This window comes from Nerophis ophidion, linkage group LG13 (assembly GCF_033978795.1).
Source record: "Nerophis ophidion isolate RoL-2023_Sa linkage group LG13, RoL_Noph_v1.0, whole genome shotgun sequence".
NCBI lineage: Eukaryota > Metazoa > Chordata > Actinopteri > Syngnathiformes > Syngnathidae > Nerophis > Nerophis ophidion.
Genome location: NC_084623.1, coordinates 8,899,992 through 8,913,724, shown reverse-complemented (window position 1 = coordinate 8,913,724; position 13,733 = coordinate 8,899,992). Strand labels below are relative to the sequence as shown.

At 42.2% G+C, this 13,733-nt stretch overlaps 1 protein-coding gene across 4 annotated transcripts in view; it reads right to left on the bottom strand.

The window, feature by feature from the left end:
• Window positions 1-13,733, bottom strand: part of epb41l5 (erythrocyte membrane protein band 4.1 like 5) — a 103,486-nt gene that overhangs the window by 9,635 nt on the left and 80,118 nt on the right. For 3 of the 4 annotated variants that reach the window (XM_061918342.1, XM_061918341.1, XM_061918344.1), the window contains exons 21-23: window positions 11,924-11,989; window positions 7,909-7,987; window positions 2,973-3,047 (exon numbers count right to left, since the gene is read on the bottom strand). In XM_061918342.1, the coding sequence (XP_061774326.1) occupies window positions 2,973-3,047; window positions 7,909-7,987; window positions 11,924-11,989 (220 nt within the window). The remainder of the gene's footprint in view (window positions 1-2,972; window positions 3,048-7,908; window positions 7,988-11,923; window positions 11,990-13,733) is intronic. The other variant, XM_061918343.1, reaches the window with a different exon arrangement.

The window sequence follows — 13,733 nt, the reverse complement described above, 5'->3', positions numbered from 1 at the left end:
GTGACGTATGTAAGAAGGTGCGCTTGCTGTCTGAGTTTTTGATTGATTGATTGAAACTTTTATTAGTAGATTGCACAGTACAGTACATATTCCGTACAATTGACCACTAAATGGTAACACCCGAATAAGTTTTACAACTTGTTTAAGTCGGTGTCCACGTAGATCAATTCATGAGAAGGAGAGACATAACGCCAACAGCTAAAAGCAACTGCGTGAGAAGGTATACTCGAATATCACGATATAGTCATTTTCTATATCGCACAGAGACAAACCCGCGATATATCGAGTGTATCGATATATCTCCCAGCCCCATTTCATACATTTATGTATTTTATTGCATCAAGTCAATAATATGACATCTGCTATTTCTCACCGTCTTTAAAGGGGAACATTATCAGCAGACCTATGCAAGCGTCAATATATACCTTGATGGTGCAGAAAAAAGACCATCTATTTTTTTAACCGATTTCCGAACTCTAAATGGGTGAATTTTGGCGAATTAAACGCCTTTCTGTTTATCGCGCTGGAGGCGATGATGTCAGAACATGACATCGCCGAGGTAACACACCCACCATTTTCATTTTCAACACATTACAAACACCGGGTCTCAGCTCTGTTATTTTCCGTTTTTTTGACTATTTTTTGGAATCTTGGAGACATCATGCCTCGTCGGTGTGTTGTCGGAGGGCGTAACAACACTAACAGGGAGGGATTCAAGTTGCACCACTGGCCCGAAGATGCCAAAGTGTCTGCCACCAGACCCCCATTGAATGTGCCAGAGTGTCTTCACATTTTACCGGCGGTGCTAAAGCAGACATGGCACAGAGATGTATGGATAACCTGCAGATGCATTTGCAACTATATTACGTTTCCTTCCACCCAGTTTTAATGCGAAACAAACACTTACCAATCGACGGATTTAAGTTGCTCCAGTGTCAAAAGATGCGAAAGTCCTGATCGTTTGGTCCGCACATTTTACCGGCGATGCTAACGCAGCTATTCGGCCATGCTATGGCTATGAATAGCGTCAATAGCTATTCGCTCAATAGCTTCAGTTTCTTCTTCAATACTTTCATACTCCAACCATCTGTTTCAATACATGCGTAATCTGTTGAATCGCTTAAGTCGCTGAAATCCTGAGTTTGAATCCGAGCTAATGTCACTATATCTTGCTGTGGTATTCCCATTGTTTGTTGACATTGGCAGCACTGTGTGACGTCACAGGGAAATGAACAGTGTCTTCGCAGAGAGCGAAAATAAGGCACTTTAAAGCTTTATTTAGGGATATTCCGAGACCGGTAAAATTTTGAAAAAAACTTCAAAAAATACAACAAGCCACTGGGAACTGATTTTTATTGTTTTTAACCCTTTTGAAATTGTGATAATGTTCCCCTTTAAACACTGAACTAAGGATGGGTACTTTTTTGGCACCGGCTGAATACCGCCGGTCCTACTGGGCACCAATTCACGTAAATTGCAACGGTTCCATGTTTCGATACCCAGTTATCACATTATCACAATTTCAAAAGGATTGAAAACAATAAAAATCAATTCCCAGTGGCTTGTTGTATTTTTTGAAGTTTTTTTTTTAATTTTACCGGTCCCGGAATATCCCTAAAAAAAGCTTTAAAGTGCCTTTTTTTCGCTCTCTGCCAAGACACTATCCATTTCCCTGTGACGTCACACAGTGCTGCCAATGTAAACAAACAATGGTGAATACCACAGCAAGATATAGCGACATTAGCTCGGATTCAGACTCGGATTTCAGCTGTTTATGCGATTCAACAGATTACGCATGTATTGAAACAGAAGGGTGGAGTATGAAAGTATTGAAGAAGAAACTGAAGCTATTGAGCGAATAGCTATTGATGCTATTCATAGCCATAGCATGGCCGAATAGTTGCGTTAGCATCGCCGGTAAAATGTGCGGACCAAACGATCAGGGTATCGACCCTTTGAACAACAGCCCTTGGCGATCACTCCAGCAGCACTGAGAGCGGACTCGGCCAAATCTACCTTTGGAGATGTTGCAATTTTCAATGCCACCAAAGGAGTTGTCCCAAAAAAAAGCTCCGACGTCAGTAAAGTAAGACTTCACTTCTCCACAAGTGTGCTAGCCCTTCCATTTTTCCATCCATTTCCTACCGCTTATTCCCTTTTGGGATCGCTGGCGCCTATCTCAGCTACAATCGAGTGGAAGGCGGGGCACACCCTGGACAAGTCGCCACCTCATCGCAGAAGTGTGCTAGCTTCATGCTCAAATACATTGCGCTTTCCATTGACATGCTGCCGATTAGCATGAACAACTTTACATGGCGATTTCAACACCTCCGGATTTGTTCATTAAAAACTACAACAAAGATGCACGTCACAATCAAACAGTTGCTGAGTAATAAGTACAGCATAAACACTTTGTAGGGCGCAACAGACAGCAAAGCCTGAACTCAGCATAAACCACACACTACTGTTATATTTCAAATGATAGCCAGAAATGTGATAATGAAACAATATATAAAAACTGGACAGCAGTTATCCTTATTAGCTAATCTTTAAATGTTATAAGAAATATATTTAATTAATGGTACCGATGTCGATTCCCAGCTACCAGTTGAAATGTGTACAGTACCAACCCCTAAACTAAAAGGTTTTCTAAGACATTCCAAGCTAACTCTCAGGCTAGGATTGCTTCAAAGAGAATTTGGACACGGGATATTAGTTTTTTTTGTTCTCTGCTCTTCAAGTACTGCACCGACACGAGGCCACGGAGAAGGTCTCTGTTGAACTGTGTTTGGTGATCCCTTGAGGTGGCCTACTAAGACCTGTGTGATGAAAACCTGATCCTACTGTAGAATCATAGGAGTTCAACACCAAATGATTTCCTGTGCGCTGCACTTTTAAACTCACGGCAAGAAGGTTCGGACACAAGACTTTGTTAGGTCTGTAAACGGAAATGAACAGAAAGAGAAACTTACAAGGACTGGATCACTGAAGTCAATCAGATTATCAGGCAGTGGCGAGTATGGAACGTCAACTTCTTCCACTTTAACCTGCAAAAAGGACATTATTAGTCTTGAGCGTAGACACACAGAACATGTTTATGTGCCACAAAACAGCACAATGTCATACAAAATACACATGCTGCATAGGGCTATAGAGCGTTTTCCGTTCGGGCTCCAGTACTCTGGAATGCCCTCCCGGTAACAGTTCGAGATGCTACCTCAGTAGAAGCATTTAAGTCTCACCATAAAACTCATCTGTATACTCTAACCTTTAAATAGACCTCCTTTTTAGACCAGTTGATCTGCCGCTTCTTTTCTTTCTCCTATGTCCCCCCCTCCCTAGTGGAGGGGGTCCGGTCCGATGACCATGGATGAAGTACTGGCTGTCCAGAGTCGAGACCCAGGATGGACCGCTCGCTGTATCGGTTGGGGACATCTCTACGCTGCTGATCCGCTTGAGATGGTTTCCTGTGGACGGGACTCTCGCTGCTGTCTTGGATCCGCTTGAACTGAACTCTCGCGGCTGTGTTGGAGCCACTATGGATTGAACTTTCACAGTATCATGTTAGACCCGCTCGACATCCATTGCTTTCAGTCCCCTAGAGGGGGGGGTTGCCCACATCTGAGGTCCTCTCCAAGGTTTCTCATAGTCAGCATTGTCACTGGCGTCCCACTGGATGTGAATTCTCCCTGCCCACTGGGTGTGAGTTTTCCTTGCCCTTTTGTGGGTTCTTCCGAGGATGTTGTAGTCGTAATGATTTGTGCAGTCCTTTGAGACATTTGTGATTTGGGGCTATATAAATAAACATTGATTGATTGATTGATTGATTGAGGGCTGGGCGATACGGCCTTTTATTAATATTTCGATATTTTTAGGCCATGTCACGATACACGATATATATCTCCATATTTTGCCTTGGCCTTGAATTAACACCTGATGCATATAATCACAGCAGTATGATGATTCTATGTGTCTACATTAAAACATTCTTCTTCATACTGCATTAATATATGCTACTTTTAAACTTTCATGCAGAGAGGGAAATCACAACTAAGACAATTTCCCAAAAGTGTATTTATGAAACAGTTATTAAGCAGTGGCACAAACATTCATGTCATTTCCAAAACAGAAAGGGCAAGATTGTCAGAGATATTTTAAGACAAGCTATTAGTGCACTTTTGTGCATGATGTCACTAAGATGACATATCAAAACAACACTAATGTAGGAGCCTAAATGCTGTTTAAATTAATTTACATTTTATGGAAGGTGCTTTATGTTTATTCAGTCAAAATGGGACTATTTACTTTATTTGCATGAGAAGAAAATTGATATATTGAATGCTTAGAGTAATTATATAATGCTCACTTTAATTGTAATTATTACATTTGTCAAAATGATTTGTTTTAAGTGCATATATGGCGGAAGGATCTGTGTGGTAAGGTGGTTTTTGGACGCAAAGTGTTATGGGTAATTGCTGTCAGGTGCGGTGGAATCGAGCCACACAGTTTTTCGATCTCACTCATACTTATTCTCATTCATACTTTTTCTAACTAGTACTGCAACAAACTCTCTTTATTTTGTCATTCATTTGTTCCCACATCGTGACTGTTTTATGTTTTGAATGATTAAGATCACAAGTAAACCATACAAACCAATAAGAACGTCTGGAGTTTAGTTTTGTTGTTGCCGCAGCAAGCGGAGTGAATGTGATAGTAGAGGAGCGTCAAGCTTAAGGCTACTTTAGGAATCTACAACTAAATTAAAGCACACTTTGTACAGAACTCCACTACAATAGTTTAAAACATATAAAGTGCACTTTTGTGCATGATGTCACACAAGATATTTCAACCATTCATCTTCCTCCGCTTATCCGAGGTCGGGTCGCGGGGGCAGCAGCCTAAGCAGGGAAGCCCAGACTTCCCTCTCCCCAGCCACTTCGTCCAGCTCTTCCCTGAGGCGTTCCCAGGCCAGCCGGGAGACATAGTCTTCCTAACGTGTCCTGGGTCTTCCCTGTGGACGTGCCCTAAACACCTCCCTGGGGAGGCGTTCGGGTGGCATCCTGACCAGATGCCCGGACCACCTCATCTGGCTCCTCTTGATGTGGAGGAGCAGCGGTTTTAGTTGGAGTTCCCCCCGGATGACAGAACTTCTCACCCTATGTCTAAGGGAGAGACCCGCCACCCAGGCGGAGGAAACTCAGTTCGGTCGCTTGTACCCGTGATCTTGTCCTTTCGGTCATAGCCCAAAGCTCACGACCATAGGTGAGGATGGTAAATTGAGCGCTTTGCCTTCCGGCTCAGTTCCTTCTTTACCACAACGGATCGATACAACGTCCACATTACTGAAGACGCCGCACCGATCCGCCTGTCGACCTCACGATCCACTCTTCCCCCACTCGTGAACAAGACTCCTAGGTACTTGAACTCCTCCACTTGGGGTAGGGTCTCCTCCCCACCCCGGAAATGGCACTCCACCCTTTCCCGGGCGAGAACCATGGACTCGTACTTGGAGGTATAGATATTTCAATAAGTGTCAAATAAAAATGAGCTGCATAATAGGAAATCAAATAGTGTATGTCCTTCACTATGTGGTAGGTTCCTGCGGACGGTATCTCCTTCTGTTTTTTTTAACACGGAGTTGATGTGGAAATGGTTGTTTCTGCATTTTGTTGGTGTGGCACCGGCCGGAGATGTTGACATGTGGAGTTTCAAGCACTCTTCATTCTCTAGCGGGTGACTTTTCAAATGATGCTACATTAGCAGTGCTGCTACTTTTTGTAGCAACACTTCTTCCGCATAAATGTTCCCGCTTGAAGCCAAACCACCGCCGGACGATGGATCCCCTTGCTGGAATTAATTCTTTAACCACTTGTTACTCTCTCGTATTGTCACCCGCACCTCGCCGTTAGCATCACAGCTAACGTTACCATGTCGTTACCTCTCTGCTCCGCGAGAGGTTGTGACGTTGCATATGTGACGTGTGTAAGAAGGTGCGCTTGTTTTAAGTCTCTGTGAGAAGCAAGAGACAATAAACAGTGGGAAACATACAGTTGTGATCAAAATTATTCAACCCCCACGCAATTTTGGTGTTTTAGCAAGTTGGACATTTATTCCATATTTTCTTTATAGTCATATCAAATAAAAATGTGTCAAATAGACGGATGCATCTTAAATTGTAACACTGTATTTTTAAAAATACCCAAAAATTAAATTTTTTTTAATATCTCATTGACAAAATGATTCAACCCTAGTACATGCATCTTTAGTACTTAGTAGAACACCCTTTGGCAGTAATGACATCCTTCAAAGGTGATACATAAGCTTCTTGCAAGCATCTACAGGTATTTTAGCCCATTCCTCTTGGGCAAAGGGCTCCAGTTCATTCATATTCTTAGGCTTGCGTGCTGCAACTGCCTTCTTCAAGTCCCACCACAGCTTTTCTATAGGATTTAGGTCTGGCGACTGTGAAGGCCACTCCAGAGTCTTCCAGCCCTTCTTCTGCAACCACTCTGATGTTGATTTGGAGGTATGCTTGGGATCCTTGTCCTGTTGGAAGGTCCAACGTCTCCCAAGCCTCAGCTTCGTCACTGACTTCATGACATTTGCAGCTAATATATCCTGGTAGGTAATAGAACTCATAATGCCTTGAACACGCTGGAGATTCCCGGTACCTGAGGCAGAGAAACAGCCCCAGAGCATGATTGACCCCCCACCATGCTTAACAGTAGGCGAGGTGTTCTTCTCTTTGTAAGCTTCATTTTAATTCATAAGACCAAGGAGTTCCACTTTTGTCTCATCACTCCATAGAACAGTTTCCCAAAACCTTTGGGGTTTGTCCAGATGATTTTTGGCATACTGGAGTCTATTTTCCCTGTGCCTGGTAGTCAGAAGTGGGGTGCACCTGGGAGTTTTGGCATGGATGCCTTCATCTCGTAGTGCGCGCCTTATTGTCTGGGATGAAACCTGCGTTCCCCCTCACAATGTCCTGTTGTAGTTCCTCAGCTGTTACCCGGGGGTTTTTCACCACTGTACGCTTCAAATACCGGACAGCAGTTGCACACAGCATCCTCTTTCTACCACGCCCAGGTAGTGTTTCCACTGTGCCTTTAGCTTTAAACTTGCGAATTATGCTCCCAACTGTGTCTCTTAAATGTGTAATGCCTTTGCTATTTTCTTATATCCATATCCTTTCTTATGAAAAGAAATGACCTCCTTTTGACTTCTTTGACCACTCCCTGGACTTCACCATGTTGCAAATACACCATTGACCATCTACAAGAAGCTGAGCATCACAGTCTTTTTCAATCAGTTTAATTGTTGCTCGTTATGGTTGTAATCACATCTACAGGTGTTTTTAACACCTGATTGAAAAGACCTTATTCAAATTCTGTCCTTAAGAGTTATGATCTTCAAGGGGTTGAATAATTTTGTCAATGAGATATTAAGAGAAATGACACTGTTACAAAATATAATGTTGTAATTCAAGTTGCATTTGTCTATTTAATGCATTTCTATTTGATATGACTATAAACAAAATACGGAATAAATGTCCTACTTGCTAAAACACCAAAATTGTGTGGGGGTTGAATAATTTTGACCACAACTGTATGTAGTGTAATGCACGTAGCTAAAATAGACCGTATAGTCGAATATCACGATATAGTCATTTTCTATATCGCACAAATACCAACCCGCGATATATGGAATTGATTGATTGATACTTTTATTAGTAGATTGCATAGTACAGTACATATTCCGTACAATTGACCACTAAATGGTAACACCCCAATAAGTTTTTCAACTTGTTTAAGTCGGGGTCCACGTTAATCAATATATCGCCCAGCCCTAATAATGCAGTGATAGAAATAAACAATCTTGGTGGTGAACAGTTCTAGAAACACAGATTACCTTTAGTGCGGCGCTTTCTACGGACTCCGAGGTCAACTTGTGTAGAGGGCGGGCTGAATCTTCACATAACCTCTCAGCACTAATGAACAGAAGAAAAAACACATTTCCCATCCTTTAGATCTGTTATTTTATACTGGAAATTGTATAAAATAACCCTTAGTCGACATTTGTTGACAATGTCAGACCTCAAGTTAGACAAGCAAGTGAAATCTGCGCACAAAAGCCAAGATCAAGTCTTTCCTCTCCCCCAGTGACCTACAGAGGATGCTCATCTTCTCCAGACTGGACTATTGCATTGCCATCAATGCTGGGGTCACCGATTAAGACCCTCCATAGCAGGGGTGTCGAACGTAAGGCCCGTGGGCCGGATCTGGCCCGTAAACAGGTTTTATCCGGCTCGCGGGATGAGTTTGCCAAGTATAAAAATAAGCCAAAAATGTTTAATGGAATAAACTGCTATTCTAAATGTGTCCACTAGATGTCACAATAGCAATTCTTTGTAGAATATGCTACATATGCAAAAAAATTAATAAACCACATGATGTTCGCGCACCAGTCGAGGAAAATTATCAAACTACATAAATAACATCCTGTAATCTGATTTTGATATATATTTATTTATCTTGATTGAAAATTAACACCAATGAGTCAGCAGATTTCCATTATAGAAAATATAAATAACGCCAAATAAAGATAAATGATAAATGGGTTGTACTTGTATAGCGCTTTTCTACCTTCAAGGTACTCAAAGCGCTTTGACACTACTTCCACATTTACCCATTCACACACACATTCACACACTGATGGAGGGAGCTGCCATGCAAGGCGCCAACCAGCACCCATCAGGAGCAAGGGTGAAGTGTCTTGCTCAGGACAAAACGCACGTGACGAGGTTGGTACTAGGTGGGATTTGAACCAAGGACCCTCGGGTTGCGCACGGCCACTCTCCCACTGCGCCAGGCCGATAGAATACTATTAACCGCAACATGTAAGTGTAAAAAAAAAAACCCGACAACATTATAATTTCTACAATTTCAGAATGTGCTTGTTCTGTTTTCAAACAAAGAAGACAATCTGAAGTTGTCTTTATTTTTAAGTTATCGTGCCAGTCCGACCCACTTGGGGGTAGATTTTCTCAATGTGGCCCCTGATCTAAAGTGAGTTTGACACCTCTGCTCCATAGCATGCAGGCGAGTACGAAATACAGCTGCCAGGCTAGTGCCAGGCACAAAAATGAGGAAAAAGAAATATACATCGTGGAGCAATATTTGTTATTGTCCCGGACCTGGGAGCGGCTCCACACTGTGTATGGAGACACACTTGTCAGCCGGGTGCCAAAAAAGAAACACACTGGCAGCCAGAAAGGATCGGCGTTTGTCATCAGCATTGAAAAGCGTTAAATGACAAGTAGTGAAGTGAATTGTGAATTATATTTATATAGCACTTTTCTGTAGTGACTCAAAGCGCTTTTACATAGTGAAACCCAATATCTAGGTTACATTTAAACCAGTGTGGGTGGCACTGGGAGCAGGTGGGTAAAGTGTCTGTCAACGGCAGTGACTAGGATGGCGGAAGCGGGGATCGAACCTGGAATCCTCAAGTTGTTGGCACGGCCACTCTACGAACCGATCTATACCGCCCCCAATGTGGGACTGTCATGTCATGTTGGGATGTACATGGTGGACGGCGTCTTCGCTGCACAGTAAGTCTTTGCTGTCGTCCAGCATTCTGTTTTTGTTTACTTTTTAACCAATTCAGATTTAGTTTCGTTCTGCATAGCCTTCCCTAAGCTTCGACGCCTTTTCTTAAGGGCACTCATTGGCCTAGTGGTTAGAGTGTCCGCCCTGAGATCAGTAGGTTGTTAGTTAATTCGGATGTACATGGTGGACGCCGTCTTTGCTGCACAGTAAGTCTTTGCTGTCGTCCAGCATTCTGTTTTTGTTTACTTTGTCGCCAGTTCTGTTTTAGTTTCGTTCTGCATAGCCTTCCCTAAGCTTCGACGCTTTTTCTTAGGGGCACTCAGTGGCCTAGTGGTTAGAGTGTCCGCCCTGAGATCGGTAGGTTGTTAGTTAATTGGGATGTACATTGTGGACGCCGTCTTTGCTGCACAGTAAGTCTTTGCTGTCGTCCAGCATTCAGTTTTTGTTTACTTTTGAACCAATTCAGATTTAGTTTCGTTCTCCATAGCCTTCCCTAAGCTTCGACGCCTTTTCTTAGAGGCACTCAGTGGCCTAGTGGTTAGAGCGTCCGCCCTGAGATCGGTAGGTTGTGAGTTAATTCGGATGTACATTGTGGACGCAGTCTTTGCTGCACAGTAAGTCTTTGCTGTCGTCCAGCATTCTGTTTTTGTTTACTTTGTCGCCAGTTCTGTTTTAGTTTTGTTCTGCATAGCCTTCCCTAAGCTTCGACGCTTTTTCTTAGGGGCACTCAGTGGCCTAGTGGTTAGAGTGTCCGCCCTGAGATCGGTAGGTTGTTAGTTAATTGGGATGTACATTGTGGACACCGTCTTTGCTGCACAGTAAGTCTTTGCTGTCGTCCAGCATTCAGTTTTTGTTTACTTTTGAACCAATTCAGATTTAGTTTCGTTCTCCATAGCTTTCCCTAAGCTTCGACGCCTTTTCTTAGAGGCACTCAGTGGCCTAGTGGTTAGAGCGTCCGCCCTGAGATCGGTAGGTTGTGAGTTAATTCAGATGTACATTGTGGACGCAGTGTTTGCTGCACAGTAAGTCTTTGCTGTCGTCCAGCATTCTGTTTTTGTTTACTTTGTAACCAATTCAGTTTTAGTTTCCTTCTGCATAGCCTTCCCTAAGCTTCGACACTTTTTCTTAGGGGCACTCAGTGGCCTAGTGGTTAGAGTGTCCGCCCTGAGATCGGTAGGTTGTAAGTTCATTCGGATGTACATTGTGGACGCCGTCTTTGCAGCACAGTAAGTCTTTGCTGTCATCAACCATTCTTTTTTTGTTTACTTTGTCGCCAGCTCAGTTTTAGTTTCGTTCTGCATAGCCTTCCCTAAGCTTTGACGCCTTTTCTTAGGGGCACTGAGTGGCCTAGTGGTTAGAGTGTCCGCCCTGAGATCGGTAGCTTGTGAGTTTTTTCGGATTTACATTGTGGACGCCGTCTTTGCTGCACAGTAAGTCTTTGCTGTCGTCCAGCATTCAGTTTTTGTTTACTTTGTAACCAATTCAGTTTTAGTTTCGTTGTGCATAGCCTTCCCTAAGCTTCGACGCCTTTTCTTAGGGGCACTCAGTGGCCTAGTGGTTAGAGTGTCCGCCCTGAGATCGGTAGGTTGTGAGTTCATTGGGATGTACATTGTGGACGCCGTCTTTGCTGCACAATAAGTCTTTGCGGGGAAATGGGAATCGAACCTGGAACCCTCATGTTGCTAGCACGGCCACTGTACCAACCGAGCTATACCGCCTTATATTTTTCCAAGAAATTTGGCCGATACTGCTCCATGCACAGTTCCTGGAACCTGAACATTTCCCACTTCTTGCATACTTAGCAGACATGTCTGTGGTTTATCAGCATGTTTGGGATGCTCACACGGACACTCCCCTGCCCCAATACAGTAAAAGAGCAGATTGTGCGGTGGTCTTTTATAGTGACGGACCTCAGGCTCACCTTTACAATACTTGCAAGATGGATAGATTATCTCCATAAAGGACAAGTGAAGACAAATGTGTCAAAATCATACGTCTTATTCAAAGGTCTTATTTGTGTTTCCTTCACCAGACAGAAATATTAGGAAGCCGTCCGAGCATGTTATGCATGAGCGAGCATGCTGGACAATTGTGTGCTGAAGCGAACACTTGTGGTGTCAACCAACTGGAAACTTGTGTTGAGAAAAGATGTGGTCAGTATCCAGGCAGAACTCCGGTCATGTGACTTAATTCATTCAACCAAACATACGCACACGTCAGGTTTGAAACATGGTTGTCTGGCTGCATAGTCACCTTACACATCTACTGTTTTGTTTTAGACAACAATGTTGTGCCCTAAAAAGACGCACGCTGACCTGGTGGTGCCTGCTGGAGAGTCCAGTGAGGACAGGTCCCAGGTGTCTGCGACATCAGGCCGACTGCTGACACAAAAATGAGACTTAAATGAGCAACTTCAACCTGGCAAAATACAGAATGTTCACATTTCCCTGGTTATTTTCTAACTCTCCATCAACACTTGTTTCCACACATAAAATTACTCTGATTCGTCTAATAGTTTTTGTTTTTTTTGTATTTTCACACCTTTGTGTGAAGTCCGAGTGTCCATGCACTATTGGTCATACGCTTCCAGTTCACTGGGGGGCGCTTATTTCATTTGAGCCCGGTTAAATTCATTCCTTTTCCGGTTGACCTATTGTTAGAATAAATATGTATATATTATCACACAACTCTTATGCTTAAAGGGCCGTTGCTATAGTTATTATCAATTGTGCTGAAGTGGTTTTTTTCTATCCGTGTTGGCCTGCTGACTGCCAAGGCCGAACATCGAGTACCGTGACGCAGACAGAGCAGAGACAAGCCGATATCACCAGTATCGGCACATTTGCATTTCTTGAAGTCATTTCTTGTGTCTAACCGGGTTTGCTGAAATTACCCCACCTCCTTCAGCAGCAGCTTCAGTGATGTAACAAGGGACTTTTGATTGATTAATTGGAATTTTTATTAGTAGATTGCACAGTACAGTACATATTCCGTACAATGGGCCACTAAAAGGTAACACCCAAATAAGTTTTTCAACTTGTTTAAGTAGGGGTCCACGTTAATCAATTCATGGACCTCCCAAATAAATAGAGGAAGCATGTGGGCTGGACTTTAGAGCGTACTTTGGATCTATAAATAGAGTTCAGCCAAATTTAACTCTTGTCTCTGCATAATTCCTTGCTTCTTGTCTGTTTAATAGATGTCATCAGTGTTTGAACCGGACACCTATGACATCACACTAGAGGTCCTCACAACTTGTTTTAACTGATGTCCGCTGTAGTATTGGCACAGATGACAAACATTAGGTCTCTAATGGCCATGCTGATGTTAAATAGCAGACAATGTCAAGAAATTATCTTAAATTGCGTTACGAACGTGACGCTACGAGCAAGAATGTATCGGGGCGGGTGCAGGTCGGAAGCAAAGAAAGACAAGTGAAAGAGTTTTTTTCAAAGGAATTTTCGGCCTTTTAAATGTCGAAATGAATTTAAAAGGGTTTGTGGATTGATGGAAGGAGTTTTAAATCTGAAGAAAAAGTCTTGTTTGTGGCATGTCTGATATTCAGAGGAAGGTTGCTATTGTTCTGGACTATCTTAGCAGTTGTGTGGAAAGTTCATCAGTTGGAGTGCACGAATGCAGCATGAAGAGGTTTGTGTACAATATATTATTCACCTTTAATTTACCTGCGTCATTCTCTTTCATGTCATTCATATTTTGCCCAATAGTCTGAAGTAAGCCGGCATTCTACTTTTCCTTAGCTACCTTCCGAAATAAAAATTTTTTTCTACCATCGATGCACTCCAAAATGTTCTATTTATTTACAAATTTTCAAAATATTCAGTAGAGGTGCCAAAAAATAAAATAAAAAAATCAATTCATATCCAAATCGTAATTCTTTTATTATTCTAAATGGATTCATAATTTTTGAGAATTGATTTAAAAAAAAAAAAATATATATATATATATATATATATATATATATATATACACACACACACACACATTACATATATATACATGTATATTTTTGTGTTTTGATGAAAAAAAATGTATGTATATATATATATATACATATACATATATATATATATATATATATATATATATATATATACATACATATAT